The sequence below is a fragment of the Caretta caretta genome, chromosome 19 (assembly GCF_965140235.1).
Source record: "Caretta caretta isolate rCarCar2 chromosome 19, rCarCar1.hap1, whole genome shotgun sequence".
In the NCBI taxonomy this organism is placed as follows: Eukaryota; Metazoa; Chordata; order Testudines; family Cheloniidae; genus Caretta; species Caretta caretta.
Genome location: NC_134224.1, coordinates 20269383 through 20288141, shown reverse-complemented (window position 1 = coordinate 20288141; position 18759 = coordinate 20269383). Strand labels below are relative to the sequence as shown.

General features: G+C 43.6%; 1 protein-coding gene across 8 annotated transcripts in view; it reads left to right on the top strand.

Moving 5' to 3' along the window:
- RLF (RLF zinc finger) overlaps positions 1–18759 on the top strand; it is a 102487-nt gene that overhangs the window by 44356 nt on the left and 39372 nt on the right. For 5 of the 8 annotated variants that reach the window (XM_048826041.2, XM_075121232.1, XM_075121234.1 and 2 more), the window contains one exon: positions 7200–7336. The exons of 2 other annotated variants lie outside the window; for them this stretch is intronic. In XM_048826041.2, the coding sequence (XP_048681998.2) occupies positions 7200–7336 (137 nt within the window). Of the gene's footprint in view, positions 1–7199; positions 7337–13339; positions 13428–18759 lie in introns of those variants that run through there. One more of the 8 variants, XM_075121237.1, reaches the window with a different exon arrangement.

Below are 18759 nucleotides of genomic sequence, written 5' to 3'. Positions count from 1 at the left end.
TGAGGTGAGAGACAGGGCTGTGATTTATATGAGATCTGTTTTCCACCCTCATTTGTGTGAGGAAAGGGAAGCAGTACACGTGTACCTGCAGTATAAAATTATTTCTATTCAGAATTTTGTAGGTTATGTCGATAGCAGGGCATAGTGCTGTTACTGTAAAGGATATTGTCAGCAGTGAGATGGAATATGAAAGGATTCTAATTGTTTAATGCTGGTTAAGTGAAAGTGAGATTGTATCCTGGTAGTGAGTGTAAGGGAGTTGTAGAAGACTGTGAAGTGGTTCTTAAATTGTACGTGCTTAATATTCTTTCCTGCAGGGCTTTGGAGCTGTGCTCCGGCTCCGCTCCAGCTCCAGGCAAAAACCTGCAGCTCCACTGCTCCGGAGCTGTTCCAGGTTCCGCTCCAAAGCCGTGCTTTCCTGGGAGTGGGCTAAGTGTGAGAGTTTATGCCAGGATCTGGAACCTCCTGAATCTTACCGTGCCAAAGGCCACTGTGAGAATGTGCTTTGTGCAAACTGAGGCATTTCTCAAAGAGGGTAGAGGGAAGGTGATGTATGCAACCTTTTTTGTTGTTGTTTGTCATTTAATAGTGTTAGATGGAATCCTGTGGATGAGAATGAATGGGTTGTAAAAGGAGGCTCTTCCTTGTACATTTCAGTAACTGGGGTTGGCAAGGTAAAGGTATGTCTCGTGTTAGAGCATATTGGAGCACTGCTGAAGAGGAGGAGAGTTAATTTTGCATGGCCAGTCTTAACTCTGGTTTCAGAGTAGCAGCCGTGTTAGTCTCTATCCGCAAAAAGAAAAGGAGTACTTGTGGCACCTTAGAGACTAACAAATTTATTTGAGCATAATCTTTTGTTATATTTTATATATTTTCATTAAATTTGTTAGTCTCTAAGGTGCCACAAGTACTCCTTTTCTTTTAGTCTTAACTCTGTATTTCCTGGTTATCAGAAGCTTGCTTGCTTGCTTGATTGATTGATTTTCCCCCCTCAACTCAGTGCTCTGTAAGGGGACAATATACCATCAAGCAACCATAAGTCTACATTAACTTTTTTCCAGTTGATAGTACTTTGAACATATAAAGCACAGTTTCCATTGACTTCAGTTGCGGGGGTGTGTGTGTGCGTGCGTGCATGCATGTGCATTCACCATTTACATAAATCAGACCCCCAGTCTTAGCTCAGCCATCCTGATAGTGAGAGGGACCATTAATGACCCCCTGTGAAAAGTTTGAGCCTGGTCTATACTACAAAGATACATTGGCATAGGTATGTTGGTCAGGGGTGTGAAAAAACAACCCCCCAGCTGACATAGCTATGACTGCAAAAACCCCTGTGTAGACATAGCTTCTGTCAGCCTAGATAATATTTGTGGAGTTTGTGGTATGATCCGGGACGAAAAATTCCTATTGACAAGTACTTAATCTACACTGGAGGCTCTTTTGAGATAAATATACCAGGAAAGAATTTGTAGTGTTGACAAGGCTTTGGTTGCATCAGCATCACATAGCAAATCTGTGGCACAGGCAGGGATAGAATCCAGTTCTCCAAGGTGGTATTCAGCTGCCTTAACCATGAGACAGTTGTCTCTTCCTTCAATCCCCTTCCCATTCTCATTGTGTTCCCTATGGGTCTGTCCTCCTGAGGAAGCCCTGGAAGGAGCAACAGTTGAGCCAAATCACAGGGCAGTGCTCCCTGAACTTGGAGTGGGGGCGGGGAGGGAGAGTTTCTTGTCAACGGCTGGAAATGGCCCACCTTGATTATCACTACAAAAGGTGTGCGTGTGTGTGGTGTTTTGGTTTGTTTGTTTTTTTTCCCCTCTCTCCTGCTGGTAATAGCTCACCTTACCATACACACTGTAACGAGAGTGATCAGGTAACACCCATTGTTTTGTGTTCTCTGTGTATATAAAATCTCCCCACTGTATTTTCCACTGCATGCATCCGATGAAGTGAGCTGTAGCTCATGAAAGCTTATGCTCAAATAAATTTGTTAGTCTCTAAGGTGCCACAAGTACTCCTTTTTTTTTTTTTTAAAAGTCCTGAGTGGAACAAAGTACCTGCAACAGAAAGAGAATTTGGGTCAGAACGTAAACAAAAAGCATCTTGCACTAGAAGTTATATGTGAATATCTAATTCAATAACTGCTTCCCTATTAATACAAATGCTCACAGTTACCACTGTAATACTCATCCAGTTGAGACTGTAAGTTTTTGAAAATGTAAATTGCTCATGTTGGGGGAACGGTGTGCTAGCAGGCTGGCATTCCTACTGGGGCAGAGTTAGGATTGTGGTAGGTTGTTTGTGGTATATTGTTTGTTCTACAGTGTTCTGTACAGACAGTTCCACAAATCCTTCATGTATTAAGTCTCATGCTCAAATCACTAAATTAAGCAATTATTAAGTTGGGTTAATAATTGTGGGTCAGACTGAACAGGTATTTGGAGGTATACCATACCAACACTACTTTGTAGTGAACATGATCCCTTACTGATTTGTTGGTGTGTATTTTTTACTTTAGTGACAAATAAAAATTTTACTGCTAGAGAGGTGGAGCTGGATTCTGTTCCATCTTCAGTTATCAATTGAATTGTTCCTGTCATGGACACCTGCACAACTGTGTTTTTCAAAGATGTCAGAGGGCATAATTTATTCCAGAGAACGTTTATTTCTAGTGATTACTCACAAGGTAGAAAGAATGCAGCATTGACTCTCAAAATTTGGGTTGACTTTGCAGTACTGGTGATTGGGAAGAATATCTTTGCTAATGGTATGCAGTTTCATTGTGATACAAAAAAATGGAATCCCACAGTTAAGTTTTAGTCACATCTTAAGTTGCTAGTCCTTATGGTTATGAAGAAATCCTGTAATTTGAACCAAGTGGTTATGTCTTCCCAAGTCTGCAGAGGAAAAAATAGCCCTGAATTACCCCATTCATCTCCATAATGGTGCACAGTCAAGATGGAAGGGTATATTGAGTGGGATCCCACTGGGATTGGACCCTCTTTCAGTTCTGGTCAGTATCTTCCTCATAGATTTAGATAATGGCACAGAAAGTACATTTATAAAATTTACAGACAGTACCAAGTGGGGAGGGGTTGCAAGTGCTTTGGAGGATAGGGTTACAATTCAGAATGATCTGGACAAACTGGAGAAATCATCTGAAGCAAATAGGGTGAAATTCAATAAGGACTAATGCAAAGTACTCCACTCAGGAAGGACAGTCAATTGCACACATACAAAATGGGAAATGGCTGTGAAAAGGGATCTGGGGAATATAGTGGATCATAGAATCATAGAAGATTAGGGTTGGAAGAGACCTCAGGAAGTCATCTTGTCCAACCCCCCGGCTCCAAACAGGATCAACCCCAACTAAATCATCCCAGCCAGGGCTTTGTCAAACAGGGCCTTAAAAACCTCAAAGGATGGAGATTCCACCACCTCTCTAGGTAACCCATTCCAGTGCTTCACCACCTTCCTTGTGAAATAGTTTTTCCTAATATCCAACCTAGACCTCCCTCACTGCAACTTGAGATGATTACTCAGTGGTAGCAGATGACAGAACAAGGAGAACAGTCTAGATCCATCCTCTTTGGAACCCCCTTCAGGTAGTTGAAGGCTGTTATCAAATCCCCCCTCACTCTTCTCTTCTGCAGACTAAATAACCCCAGTTCCCTCAGCTTCTCCTTGTAAGTCATGTGCCCCAACCCCCTAATCATTTCCATTGCCCTCCGCTGGACTATCTCCAATTTATGCACATCCTTTCTGTAGTGGGGGGCCCAAAACTGGACAGAGTACTCTATTCGGCACTGGTGAGGCCACATCTAGAGGGGAATAATCACTTCCCTTGATCTCCTGGCAGTGCTCCTACTAATGCAGCCCAATGTGCCGTTTGGCTTCTTGGCAACAAGGGCACACTATTGACTCATATCCAGCTTCTCATCCACTGTAATCCCCAGGTCCTTTTCTGCAGAACTGCTGCTTAGCCAGTCGGTCCCCAGCCTGTAGCAGTGCATGGGATTCTTCCTTCCTAAGTGCAGGACTCTGCACTTGTCCTTGTTGAACCTCATCAGATTTCTTTTGGCTCAATCCTCCAATTTGTCTAGGTCACTCTGGACCCTATCACTACCCTGCAGCGTATCTACCTCTTCCCCCCCATCTTAGTGTCATCCGCAAACTTGCTGAGGGTGCAGTCCATTCCATCATCCAGATCATTAATGAGATCACAAGCTGAATGAGTCAAAGTGTTACAGTGTTGCGGGGGGGAAGCAAACATAATTCTGGGAAGTATCGGCAGGAGTGTTGTAAGCAGGGCACAAGAAGTTATTTTTCCGTTCGACTCTGCGCTGATAAATCCTCAACTGGAGTATTGTATCCACTTCTGAGTGCCACATTTCGGAAAAGAGGTGGACAAGTAGGAGAAAATCCAGAGAAGAGCAACAAAAATGATTAAAGTTCTGGGAAACATGATCTATGAGGAAAGATTGAAAAACCTGCGTTTGTTTAGTCTGGCAAATAGAAGACTGAGGGGGGACATAACATTTTTCAAGTACATAAAAGGTTGTTACAAGGAGGAGGGAGAAAAATTGTTCTCATTAACCTCTGAGGATAAAACAAGATGCAATGGTCTTAAATTGCAGTGAAGGAAGTTTAGGATGGACATCCAGAAAAAATCCCTAACTATCAGGGTAGTTAAGCAGTGGAACAAATTGTTTAGGGAGGTTGTGGAATCTCTATCATTGGAGTTATTTAAGAACAGATTAGATGAACACCTGTCAGGAGAGATCTAGTTATTACGTAGCCCTGCCTTGACTGCAGGGGACAGGACTTGATGACCTCTCAAGGTTCCCTCCAGTCCTGCATTTCTATGATTCTGTAGTGTTTGTGTCAGAAGGCTAATATTGGTGATTAATAGGCAGTATTGAAGCTATTTCACTAGTACTCATTTTTAAACATTTAAAATATCTGACTACCTAGATTGTTGATAGCTCTTAAATAGGGTATTATTGTTTTTTTAATCTAATCCCGGTACACTGTAAAATTAAAGAAATGTACACAACACAGTTGCCAACTTTCACACAGTAAATAAGCACCCCGACTTTCACAATAAGCCAAAAATCAAGCGAATTCCATTTCAAAACAAGGTAAAAACAAGCCAATCCTTAAGAACCCCAACACTCTATGTGACTAGATCCCCCCCCAGCGTGCAGTCTGGGACTGTGGTAGGCCCACTGTGCGCCCCTGACTCTCTCTCCCTCTCTTGCCCCTGCTTGCCAGGAGCCTATTTAAAAAAAAAAAAAAGAAGAAGAAGAAAAGAAGCAACAAGCTATAAGCCAAAAACTAGCCAACAAGCAACTCAAGCCAATTAAGCCAAAAACAAGCCCAATGTTTGGTTTTTTTCCCATGGGTTTGGCATGTCTGGTGCACAACTGAAGTGGTACTTTAGCTTAAACCCATTGGCAGTAGTGCAACAAAGGGTGTCTTGCCAAAATCTATTAAAGAGAATTAAAATATCAGAAAATATGGGGAAGGATAAACAGAGGACTATTGGAGAACATAAAAGAACATAAAACATGGCCGTGAAAAAAGCTAATGCGGTCTTGGGATGCATCAGGCGAGGTATTTCCAGTAGAGATAAGGAGGTGTTAGTACCATTATACAAGGCACTGGTGAAACCTCATATGGAATATTGTGTGCAGTTCTGGTCTCCCATGTTTAAGAAAGATGAATTCAAACTGGAACAGGTACAGAGAAGGGCTACTAGGATGATCCGAGGAATGGAAAACCTGTCTTATGAAAGGAGACTCAAAGAGCGTGGCTTGTTTAGCCTAACCAAAAGAAGGCTGACGGGAGATATGATTGCTTTCTATAAATATATCAGAGGGATAAATACCATGGAGGGAGAAGAATTATTTAAGATCAGTACCAGTGTGGACACAAGAACAAATGGATATAAACTGGCCATCAGGAAGTTTAAACTTGAAATTAGACAAAGGTTTTTAACCATCAGAGGAGTAAAGTTCTGAAACAGCCTTCCAAGGGAAGCAGTGGGGGCAAAAGACATATGTGGTTTCAAGACTAAGCTTGATAAATTTATGGAAGGGATGATGTGATGGGTTAGCCTAATTTTGGCAATTAATTGTTCTTCAACTATTAGCGGTAGATATGGCCTGTGATGGGTTGTTAGATGGGGTGGGATCTGAGTTACTACAGAGAATTCTTTCCTGGGTGTCTGGCTGGTGAGTCACACTGTTCCTGACAGTAGTGTCCCTCCATCCTAGGTTCCCACAGCAGAGGAGGAATGTCCTGCATTTACAAACACTGTCATATTCCTGAAAACTACCCAATCCTCCCACACACATTCCCATCGATACTCTCCTAACCTATTAGCAGCCTCATAAATGTTGTGAATTTTAACCGATCCATCCGAGGCCCTTGAAACAGAATAGTTCGTTTTAGTGGAGTGCCCTTAAATTGGCAGTCTGTCACACTAAGCTTGATAAGTTTATGGAGGGGATGATATGATGGGATAGCCTAATTTTGATAGTTAATTTATCTTCAACTATTAGCGATAGATATGGCCTATGATGGGATGTTAGGTGGGGTGACATCTGAGTTGCTACAGAGAATTATTTCTTGGGTGTCTGGCTGGTGAGTCTGGCCCACATGCTCAGGGTTTAGCTGATCGCCATATTTGGGGTCGGGAAGGAATTTTCCTCCAGGGCAGATTGGCAGAGGCCCTGCCGGTTTTTCGCCTTCCTCTGCAGCGTGGGGCACGGATCACTTGCTGGAGGATTCTCTGCACCTCAAAATCTTTAAACCACGATTTGAGGACTTCGATAGCTCAGACATAGGTTAAGGGTTTGTTCCAGGAGTGGGTGGGTGAGCTTCTGTGGCCTGCGTTGTGCAGGAGGTCAGACTAGGCGATCATAATGGTCCCTTCTGACCTTAAAGTCTATGAGTCTGAGAGAGGAAGAAAGAGGTTATGAGACTGGCTTACTCCAGGAGTAGTTTTTCCTGGTTTTCCCTAAACCTTGAATTTCACATGTCTGAAAGAAGCTAGGAATATTTGCAAGTAGAAAAATTAACTAATGTTAAATACAGTCTGTTAACTTACATCATTTAGAAGATTTTGCAAAAAAAATCCCTGAAGAAACTCTACATTGTTCTTTTTGACATGATAACATTGTTTTTGTTAGATTGCAAAAGTGGATTGCAAAGAAGTACTAGAGATCATATGTAATTTGGAATCTGAGGGGCAAGATAACACTGCGTTTATTCTTTGTACAACATACCTTACCCAGCAACTTCAAACTGCAACCGTGTATTGCTCTTGGTAAGTAACACACACACACACACGTGTATATATATATATACATATATATGTATAAATATATATATATATTTTTTTTTTCTTCTCATGTATGGTTTATGAAAAGTGCAACAAACAGTTTACCATGAGTTTTAAATGCTGCTTTTTCATATAAAAAAAATATAGAAAGTGATGACTAGACTAAAACCGGATGTCAAATTAGCTTTTCTACAGTATATGCAAACTGTTCATCATTGTGTTAAGGAGAGATAAAATGACCTATCTGAAATAACACTTTTTCAATCTGTTAGGGTGAAGCATTGTCAGATAGGTATCGAAAAAGAGATAGTGGTACCTCTTGAGAAATTAAATCTCCAGAACTTGATCACATTCATTTGAGAATTCTAGAGGCAGTAAAAAGCCAAGTAGCTGAGCTACTAACAAGAATAAATTGGTGCAGTTCATAAAAATGTACGTTCTGTGAAAAAGAGGTTATCTATGGGTAACTAACTGGAGTTCTTGGGGTTGTTGCTTCTGCACATTCATACTATTGGGTTTCATGACCAGCACCTTAGGATCACAGAAATATTGGATAAGCTGCACAGGTACCTGGTCTTGGCACTGAACATTTAGGGACCAAGGTTATAAGAGGCATGTAACTCAAGTACTTCAGTTTCTTTCATTGAACCCCAGAGCCAAAGGTAGATAGATAGGTCTATAGGGAACAAGTGAAAGTGGGTTGGGTAGAGAGAATGTGCAGGGGCAACACCCCTGAAGAACTCAGTTATTGTAAGAAACCTCTTTTTCTTTCAGGTGACCTCTTTACATTCCCACTGATGAAAATTTGGAAAGCATTACAATCCCCAGAATGCTGGGACTAGGTGTTCTTAACTGAACAGTGTTTCAAAAATACTCTCCCAATCCAAACATCAGATCTGCATGTCTAATTCAGGTAGAAGTGCACCCTTACATAACTCAATGGGAATGGGGCAGAAGCAGTGCAGAGAAGCTGCTCAGACTTTTGCTGAATAAAACCATAGCTGTGGTCCAGGAACCTTGGCTAAGGTGTAGCAGATCTCTGTTCAAAGTCTGATCTGTTTGGATAGATGACAGGAAGTGCGGGGATTCTCTTAAAGTGGTCCTCATGTTCATTCAAACAGTCTATTTTTCTTAAATACTTTACATCTCTCTAGCTAATAGCACATTGGCAGAGCCTTGATGTGAATGAGGATCTGAGAAATAATGGTCTGGTTACAGTAAAATCCCAAAACGACTATAAGAAGGAATTGGGGTAGAGATGTCTGACAACCATGTGGAATAACAATTTGGGAGTGAGGATTGTGGGGTCAGCCATAACAGCTTGTAGCTCTTTCTTTGAGTAGTGTCCCTCTGGGTGCTCCATTCTAGGTGCTCTAGGGCCCCCTGTGCCTTTGATTGGAGATATCTCATAGTAGTGTCTGTTATGCATGCGTAGGCCGGTTAGTCAGTCTCGTGCCGCCAGCTGTTCTATATAGCATTGCACTGGTGAACCACCCTCAGTTTCTTCTCAACTGCCTCGGCCTGAGACGGAGCTCTTGCAGTTGTCCTGTTGAGATTTCCTTAACTCTGTTTTTCTCTCATAATGATAGTAATGGTAGTGTTAGCGTTAGTTTTCTGTAGACAGAAGCTTACTCCTGGGGAAATTCTGCACACAATATTGCAAAATTCTGCATATTTTATTTGTCAAAATAACACTCTATAATCATACCAATTTCAATTATTTTGGTAATTTTATTTCAAAATACCTGTCAGCAAGTATGTAACACACACACACACACACACACACACACACACACACACACACACACACACACACACACACACACACACACACACACACACACACACACACACACACACACACAATTTCCCCCGGGAGTAGAATTTAAAGAAACCCCTACAACAGCCCAGTTTGTTTCTCGGCCTCCTATCCCCCCAGAGCCCAGCTGGGGGGCGCCAGACACTCAACCACCTTCCCTCCCAGACGCAAGCTGAAGGGCCACCAGACACTCTCACCCCCTTTCCCCAGAACCCAGCCATGCTGCTCCCCTCACCCCCCCAGCCCAGACACTCACACGCTCTACCTCCCAGAGCCCTGGGATCCAGAGAGAGAAATAACCTGATGATGGGTCCTAGGCTTGAATGGAGTTTCCTGCACACCACTACCTCCTTCCTTCAGGGCGTGCTGGGAACCCTCCAGTTCCTTCCCCCGGACTTGTCTTCTGTTTGTGAGATGGGCTCTACCGGGTTCAGCAGCCCCTAGAGGTGGCCAGTATCTCTGCAACCCATTTCTATGGATGGGGGAAGAAATTCTGCGAGCACATGAATTTCTGCAAAATTCTGCATTAGGCATCTTTTCATTTTCTCTACATAAGTATGGCCATACTGGGTCAGACCAAAGGTCCATCCAGCCCAGCAGCCTGTCTTCCAACTGTGGCCAATGCCAGGTGCCCCAGACGGAATGAACAGAACAGGTAATCATCAACTGATCCATTGCCTGTCACTCATTCCCAGCTTCTGGCAAACAGAGGCTAAGGACACCATCCTTGCCCATCCTGGCTAATAGCCACTGATGGACCTATCCTCCATGAATTTATCTAGTTCTTTTTTTTAAACCCTGTTATAGTCTTGACCTTCACAACATCCTCTGGCAAGGAGTTCCACAGGTTGACTGTGCATTGTGTGGAAAAAATACTTCCTTTTGTTTGTTTTAAACCTGCTGTCTATTAATTTCATTTGGTGGCCCGTAGTTCTTTTGTTATGAGGAGGAGTAAATAACACTTCCTTATTTACTTTCTCCACACCAGTCATGATTTTACAGACCTCTATCATATCCCCCTTAGTCATCTCTTTTTCAAGCTGAAAAGTCCCAGTCTTATTAATCTTTCCTCATACAGCAGCTGTTCCATACCCCTAATAATTTTTGTTGCCCTTTTCTGAACCTTTTCCAATTCCAGTATATCTCTTTTGAGATGGGGCAGCCACATCTGCAAGCAGCATTCAAGATGGGGGCATACCATGGATTTATATAGAGGCAATATGATATTTTCTGTCTTACTATCTATTCCTTTCTTAATGATTCCCAACATTGTTTGCTTTTTTGACTGCTGCTGCACATTGAGTGGATGTTTTCAGAGAATTATCCACAGTGACTCCAAGATCTCTTTCTTGAGTGGTAACAGCTAATTTAGACCCCATCATTGTATATGTATAGTTGGGATTATGTTTTCCATTGTGCATTACTTGGCATTTATCAACACTGAATTTCCTCTGCCATTTTGTTGCCCAGTCACCCAGTTTTGAGAGATCCTTTTGTAGCTCTTCGCAGTCTGCCTGAGACTTAACTGTCTTGAGTAGTTTTGTATCATCTGCAAATTTTGCCACCTCACTGTTTACCCCTTTTTCCAGATCATTTATGAATAAGTTAAATAGGACTGGTCCCAGAACAGACCCCTGGGGGACACCACTATTTACATCTCTCTATTCTGAAAACTGAACATTTATTCCTAGCATTTGTTTCCTATCTTTTAACCAGTTACCAATCCATGAGAGAACCTTCCCTCTTATCCCACAACTTACTTTGGTTAAGAGTCTTTGGTGAGGGACTTTGTCAAAAGCTTTCTGAAAATCTGAATACACTATAGCCACTGGATCCTCCTTGTCCACATGCTTGTTAACCCTCTCAAAGATTTCTAGTAGACTGGTGAGGCATGATTTCCCTTTACAAAAAAAATGTTGAGTATTCCTCAACAAATCCTGTTAATCTATATGTCTGATGATTTTGTTCTTTACTATAGTTTCCGCCAGTTTGCCCGGTACTGAAGTCCGGCTTACCAGCCTGTAATTGCTGGGCTCACCTCTGGAGCCCTTTTAAAAATTGGTGTCACATTAGCTATCCTCCAGTTATTTGGTACAGAAGCTGATTTGAAAGATAGATTACAGACTACAGTTAGTAGTCCTGCAATTTCACATTGAGTTCCTTCAGAACTCTTTGGTGAATACCATCTGGTCCTGGTGGCTTATTACTTTTTTACTTATTACTTATTAGGTATTAGATAATTATTACTGCTTCTTACTGTGCGGTAATGCCCAGTTCTCCTGGCTTGCTGGGAGGCGATCCTGGTCAGTGACAGACACTCCCACAGTTTCTGTTGCCTTGTGGAATTGCACCTTGGTCAGAATTGCAACTTTTCTCTGCCACTGAAATCAAGAGCTAGAAAAAAATGGAGAGATAAAGCTTCACCTCCTCATGATGGAGAGCACTCTATATCTGGCCTCTGACCCAGGCCAAAGGGACCCTCCCTGTATGTCAGTCCTCCTGCAAGTCTGCTCCCTCAGAGCCCTACAGTTCCATGGCATCTAAGAGGAAGAGACAAGACTCTTCTCATAAGCCCTCAAAAGAACGATCTCTGGGTTCACCTGGTAGAGATCCTACTTCTAAAAAGCCAAGAACATCAGTTTCCTCAGGTAACCTGGCACCACTGGCTCCTCAATCAGTTGCTGTTGAGGCTCCCGCTTCCTAAGGTACCCAGTGTGTGGTTAGACCACAAGGCAGGAAAGCCACAAGCCTGGAGAGACCGTTAATAACATTATCAGATCAAGGCAGCAAGAAGAGCTCTTCCTATGCTTCCTCGGTAGTAAAGAAGCCCACTTGGGCTCCAACCACATTTTGGTGCCATCAGCAACCATGCTTCCCTCTAAGCGCCCAAAGCCTGCGGAACCCTCAGCAGCCTTAGCCATAACTCCCTCAGTGCAGACTTAATCCTTTGTACCAATCACCTTTCGCCTTAGATGTCTCCAGATGCCCCACCTTTCCTGAGTGAACGTGAGGAAGAGGATTCAAGTGTCAGTTCCGGGCTCTCCTCCTCACTCCTATGGAGGTCCCTTTCCAGAACCTTCCTCTGAAGGATCAACTGTTCGTGGCCCACGATTACCACCAACCCCCTTGCTGGTATGAGCACCCATGGGTGCTGCCTCCTATAACGTATGCACCTCCTCCCTGGGCAGCTTATTGCCAATTGCCCAGAATATCGAGTGCCCCCCCACCAGAGAGGAGCAACCAGCTTCACCTACTCCCTCCAGAGACCTGATGCTTCAAGACAAGGGAGGCTAGAGCTGATGAAGGGATCTCTCCTATGGCAACATCTGCTCTTCATTTTCTACTCCGGGGGAATTCTGTGTATCTGCGGACATGCAGAATTCATCTCGCATGTAATTTTGTATTTTTCCAAATGAAAAACATTTTGCTTAAGTACTGCAGTTCTGCCTTTTGCCTACCAGAGGCCTCTGTGGTGCCAGAACAGCCAGCTGCGTTCAGGCTGGCTGTTCTAGTGCTACAGCAACCTCTGGTGGAAAAAAGGTAGAACTGCAGCACTTCTTAGGCAAAACATATTTTATATGGGAAAATACAAAATTCTGTGCCCAGTGCTGCAGAATTCCCCAAGGAGTAGAAGTTCATCACAGCATCCTGCCCGCGGAGCCAGGTTAGGATAGAGTGGAACACACAGGGCTGCTGGGGGGGTCACAGACTGGGGTTCAGATGGCTAGTGCGGGGGGAACACACACTGGAGCATGGGCTCAGAAGCTAGTGGGGTGATAGAGTTGAGCATTGGGATGGGGAAGGGGGGCTGCAGAGATCCATGGGGATGAGAGGTGTGGGGACAGGGGCAGACATGCCTGTCTGAAGGGAGAAGCTTGGGGTCAGCAAGGGTCTGCATGGGGGAGGCTTCCCAACACCATAACAATCCCCCCCCCCAAAAAAAACCCAACACCCTCTAGGTTCACTCCTTAGCTCCTTCCCTCTCCCTCAGCTCCTCTGTTACCCTGACTCCCCTAAGTTTTTGCACTGCTTCTGATAGGTGCAGGAAATAAGTTCTGTATTGTAATTTAAATGAAATGCACAAAGTTCTGAATTAATATGCCTAGTAAGGAATCTGTTTGTCCAAAAAAAATTAACCAGAATCTTTTTTTTTGTCTCTGTATTGTTAGACATACCTGCTGACAGATGATTTTGAAATAAATTACCAAAATAATTGAAACTGGCATGATTACATTGTGTTGTTTTGACAAATAAAATATGCAGAATTTTGCAGAAATATTATGTGCAGAATTTTTAATTTTTTGGCGCAAAATTCTCCCAGGAATAATCTCCTGGTGGATGATTTTAAACATTTCCAGGACCTGGTCAAGAGAGTTGCAGACTCCCTACAAATTCCCCTCAAGGAAATTACAGAGCCTCATTGTAAGCTCCTCAACATTCTCCACTCTCAGGTTTTTCTAAATCCAGCAAAGATCATCTGGCACACCCCAGCTTCTATTCTGCCTACATGCAAAAGAGCAGATAAGAAGTATTACATCCCAGCAAAGTATTGAGAATTTTTATTTTCCCATCCCTCACCTAATTCCTTGGTAGTGGGTGTAGTGAATGAACATGGTAGACAGCACCATGCTAAATCCACACCTGACGACAAAGACCACAACTGCCTGGATCAACTAGGGAGAAAGTCTCTTACTCCTTGGCTTCCCTACAATTTAGAATTGCCAATTATCAGGCTTTGCCATCAAAATACAACCATGTGAACTACACCAAGCTGGCCTCGTTTGAAGATCTATTGACAAGAGCTCCAGGCAATTGTTGGGGAGGACCAACTACTTGCCAGGACAGCCCTACAAGCCTCCCTTGATGCCACTGATACTGCCGCCTGTTCAGCTGCTGAAGCGGAGGTGATGAGAGTCTCCTGGCTTTAGCTCTCTGGATTCCCAAAGGAGGTCCAGAATACAGTAGAGGACCTTCTCTGAGTACAGTAGAGGATGGGTCAAAGTTGCTCGCAAATAGCACAGACAAGTCTCTGCAAACATTGAAAGGCTCTGGAGTGACCTTGTGTTTTCTTGATACCTAAACTCTGACCTACAAGAGAAAACTCAGCAAGTGTGAAACAGACCAGAGATCCCACCCCCTCCAATTCCTTATCTCCCAGAAGACCAAGATTTCAGAGAAGGAAACCATCTTCTCAGCTCCTGACTTGCACCTATCCATCTCCAAGCAGCAGTTTTGATGGGTTGGTTGAGGGTTTGACCAGCCATCCTCATCCTCTTCAGCTGCACTGATTTACCAGTTTTCCTCCTTTCGGCGGCCACAGTCACCACTTCAGGCAAGCCTGGGAGTCGGTCACTAGTGACAAGTGGGTGTTGGAGATCATCTCCACAGGTTACACCATCCACTTTACGTCACTTCCACCAATTAACCCCTGTTTCCCGTCCCTCTTCAGGGAACTCTCTCACGAAAACATGCTTCATCAAGAAATACACTCTTACATTTGGGAGCTATAGAACGCAGCACAAAGGGAAGGGTTTTTATTCACGGTACTTCCTGATACCAAAAAGAGTAGAGGTTGGAGACCCATCCTTCACCTGAGGCTACTCAACACCTGTGTGAAGGCACAGAAATTCAAAATGGTGATGCTTGCAGCGATAATTCCATTGGTTCTCAGCCCTCAACCTTCAAGATGCATATTTCCACATTGCTATACCTCCATCCCACAAACAATTCCTCCATTTAATTGTTGGCCAGGACCACTTTAAATACTGAGTGTTCCCTTTCAGCTTATCTGTCCTAATGGTCTTTTTGATGGTCTGCCGAAAAGGTATCTTAGTATTCCCTTGCTGAAAGGCTGCTCCCTGGAACTGATGTCTTGGGTACCTTCTGATGCTATAGACCTATTCCTCAGATTGGGCCTACAACTGAACATACAAAAATCCACCTTGACCCCTGTGCAAAACTTGTGTTCAGAGGGACCATCTTGAATTAAATATCAGGGGGTAGCCGTGTTGGTCTGTATCCACAAAAACAACAAGGAGTCCGGTAGCACCTTAAAGACTAACAGATTTATTTGGGCATAAGCTTTCGTGGGAGAAAAACACCAGTTCTTCAGATGGGTTCTTTTAATCTTGAATCAGTGACAACAAGCGCCTACCTTCCCCTGCACTGGTTTGTGGCTCTTTCCAACATAGTAAACAGAATTCAGCTCAGCCACCAAACCACAGTCAGGAGCTGCATTCAATTACTGGGGCAAGCCTCAGTCAGCCTTGCGATCACCCTCCCTCTGTGTGATTAACGAGGGGGTACGGCTGACCTAGGAGAGAAGGCCTTAAGAGCCAGAGGCTAAGCGACCAAGGGGAGCTAGCAAACGGGACCGCCAACAGGGGAGTTTGTAGGAGGGAGTTGTAATGTAGTTGCTATGGTTAGGAAGGGCTGCATTGCTAGTGCCAATGCTGCCAGACAGACAACCTAACCATGGATGCCTCAATCCAGATCCTGGTGTGAATTTGCAGAGTCTGTGGTCTGCATTTCCCGCTCGTAGAAAGCCAGGTTGGAGGGACCATCCAGTGTGAAAGGTGCCTTCTGGTGGAATCTCTAAGGAAGCAGGTGGGTGAGCTACAGGAGGAGGTGGCTAGGCTGAGGATCATCTATGCCCATGAGGAATTCCTCAAGAGAATTCATATGGAGACATCCAAGGCTGAGGAAGCTATCCAGCTACAGAGGATTGCTGTCACACCACCCGGGAAGGATGATATGGCTCAGTCACAGGGAGGACACTGGCAGCTGGTTACTTTTGGCAGCAGACAGTACTCCACCCCTGTTTCCAACCCACCCACCCTGGCAATGAGTGATGAGGAATCACCCCCAAAGGTGAAGGAGGAGAAGCCATGTTCCCCCAAGGCTGGGAGAATCGCAGCCACTGCTCCCCAGAGTAAATGTAGGGTAGTGGTGGTTGGTGACTCTCTTCTGAGGGGGATGGAGGCCACCATCTGTTACCTTGACATGGCATCCCAGGAGGTATGCTGCCTGTCGGGGCCCGTCTGTGGCACATTATGGAGGGATTGTCGAGGTTCATCCGGCCCTCTGACTACTACCCCATGCTACTCATCCATGTGGGCACTAATGGTACTGCGAGGTGTAACCCTCAGCAGATCAAAAGTGACTAAGGTCTCTGGGAGTAAGGGTGAAGGAGTTGGGAGCACAGGTGGTGGTCTCTTTGATCCTTCCAATCAAGGGTAGGGGCCCAGGCAGGGACAGATGCATCCTGAAGGTGAATGCCTAGCTGCAAAGATGGTGTCACCAGGAGGGCTTCGGCTTCCTTGACCACAGGATGATGTTCCAGGAAGAAGGACTGCTAATTGAGGAAGGGGAAGGGCATATTTGAATACAGACTGGCTAACCTAGTAAGGAGGGATTTAAACTAGGCTTAAAGGGGGCAGGTGACCAAAGCCCACAGGTAAGTCAAGAACATGGAGACCTGGGAGAAGGTTCAGAATTTGTGGGGGAGCTTGGGCTGTAATAGCAGGGATAAATCAGAGACAAGATAGAACTGGGGGTGGGGGAATCAAATCAGTATCTTAGATGTCTGTATACTAATGCAAGAAGTATGGGGAATAAATAAACACAACTATGACATAGTTGGCATGACAGAGACCTGGTGGGATAATATGCATGACTGGAATATTGATATAGAAGGGTACAGCTTGCTTAGGATGGACAGGCTGGGGGAAAAGGGAGTAGGTGTTGCCTTATATATTATAGTATACACTTGGACTGAGGTTGAGGTGGAAATAGGAGATGGACTTGTTGAAAGTCGCTGGGTAAGGATAAAAGGGGTAAAAAAACAAGTGATGTCATGGTACGGTCTACTACAGACCACCTAACCGGGAAGAAGAGGTGGATGAGGCTTTTTTTTAAACAACTTTCAAAATCATCCAAAGCACAGGACTTGGTGGTGATGGGGGACTTCAACTACTCAGACATCTGTTGGGAAAACAACAGAGCAAGGCACAGATTATCCAACAAGTTATTGGAATGTATTGGAGACCATTTTTTATTACAGAAGGTGGAGAAAGCTACTAGAGGAGAGGCTGTTCTAGATTTGATTTTGACAAATAGGGAAGAACTGGTTGAAAATTTGAAAGTGGAAGGCAGCTTGGGTGAAAGTGATCATGAAATGGTAGCGTTCGTGTTTCTAAGGAATGATAGGAGGGAGAAAGCAAAATAAAGATAATGGATTTCAAGAAGGCAGACTTTAGCAAACTCGTGGAGTTGGTAGTTAAAATCCCATGGGAAGCAAGTCTAAGGGGAAAAACAATTGAAGACAGTTGGCAGTTTTTCAAAGAGACATTATTAAGGGCACAAGAGCAAACTATCCCACTGCGTAAGAAAGATAGGAAGTATGGCAAGAGACGACCCTGGCTTAACCAGGAGATCTTCAATGATCTAAAAATCAAAAAAGAGTCCTACAAAAAGTGGAAACTCAGTCAAATTACAAAGGATGAATATAAACAAATAACACAAGTATGTAGGGACAAAATTAGAAAGGCAAAGGCACAAAACGATGTCAAACTAGCTAGAGACATAAAGGGTAACAAGAAAACATTCTACAAATACATTAGAAGCAAGAGGAAGACCAAGGACAGGGTAGGACTGTTACTTAATGAAGGGAGAAAAACAATAATACAAAATGTGGAAATGACAGAAGTGCTTAATGTTTTCTTTGTTTCGGTTTTCACCAAGAAGGTTGGCAGTGATTGGACATCTAACATAGTGAATACCAGTGAAAATGAGGTAGGATCAGAAGAGGCTAAAATAGGGAAAGAACAAGTTAAAAATTACTTGGACAAATTAGATGTCTTCAAGTCACCAGGGCCTGATGAAATGCACCCTAGAATACTCAAGGAGCTGACTGAGGAGATATCTGAGCCATTAGCAATTATCTTTGAAAAGTCATAGAAGAATGGAGAGATTCCAAAAGACTGGAAAAGGGCAAATACAGTGACCATCTATAAAAAGGGAAATAAGGACAACCCAGGGAATTAGACCAGTCAGCTTAACTTCTATACCTGGAAAGATAATGGAGCAAATAATGAAGCAATCAATTCACAAACATCTAGGCAATAATAAGGTGATAAGTAACGGTCAGCATGGATTTGTCAAGAACAAATTGTCAAACCAACCTGATAGCTTTCTTTGACAGGGTAAAAAGCCTTGTGGATGGGGGGAAGCGGTAGACGTGGTCTATCTTGACTTTTTAGTAAAGCTTTTGATACTGTCTTGCCTGACCTTCTCATAAACAAATGAGGGAAATGCAACCTAGATGGAGCTACTATAAGGTGGGTGCAAAACTGGTTGGAAAACTGTTCCTAGAGAGTAGTTATCAGTGGTGCACAGTCATGCTGGAAGGACATAACAAGTCAGATCCTGCAGGGATCAGTTCTGGGTCCGGTTCTGTTCAATATCTTCATCAATGATTTAGATAATGGTATAGAGAGTACACTTAGAAAGTTTGCAGACAATACCTAGCTGGGAGGGGTTGCAAGTGCTTTGGAGGATAGGATTAAAATTCAAAATGAACTAGACAAAC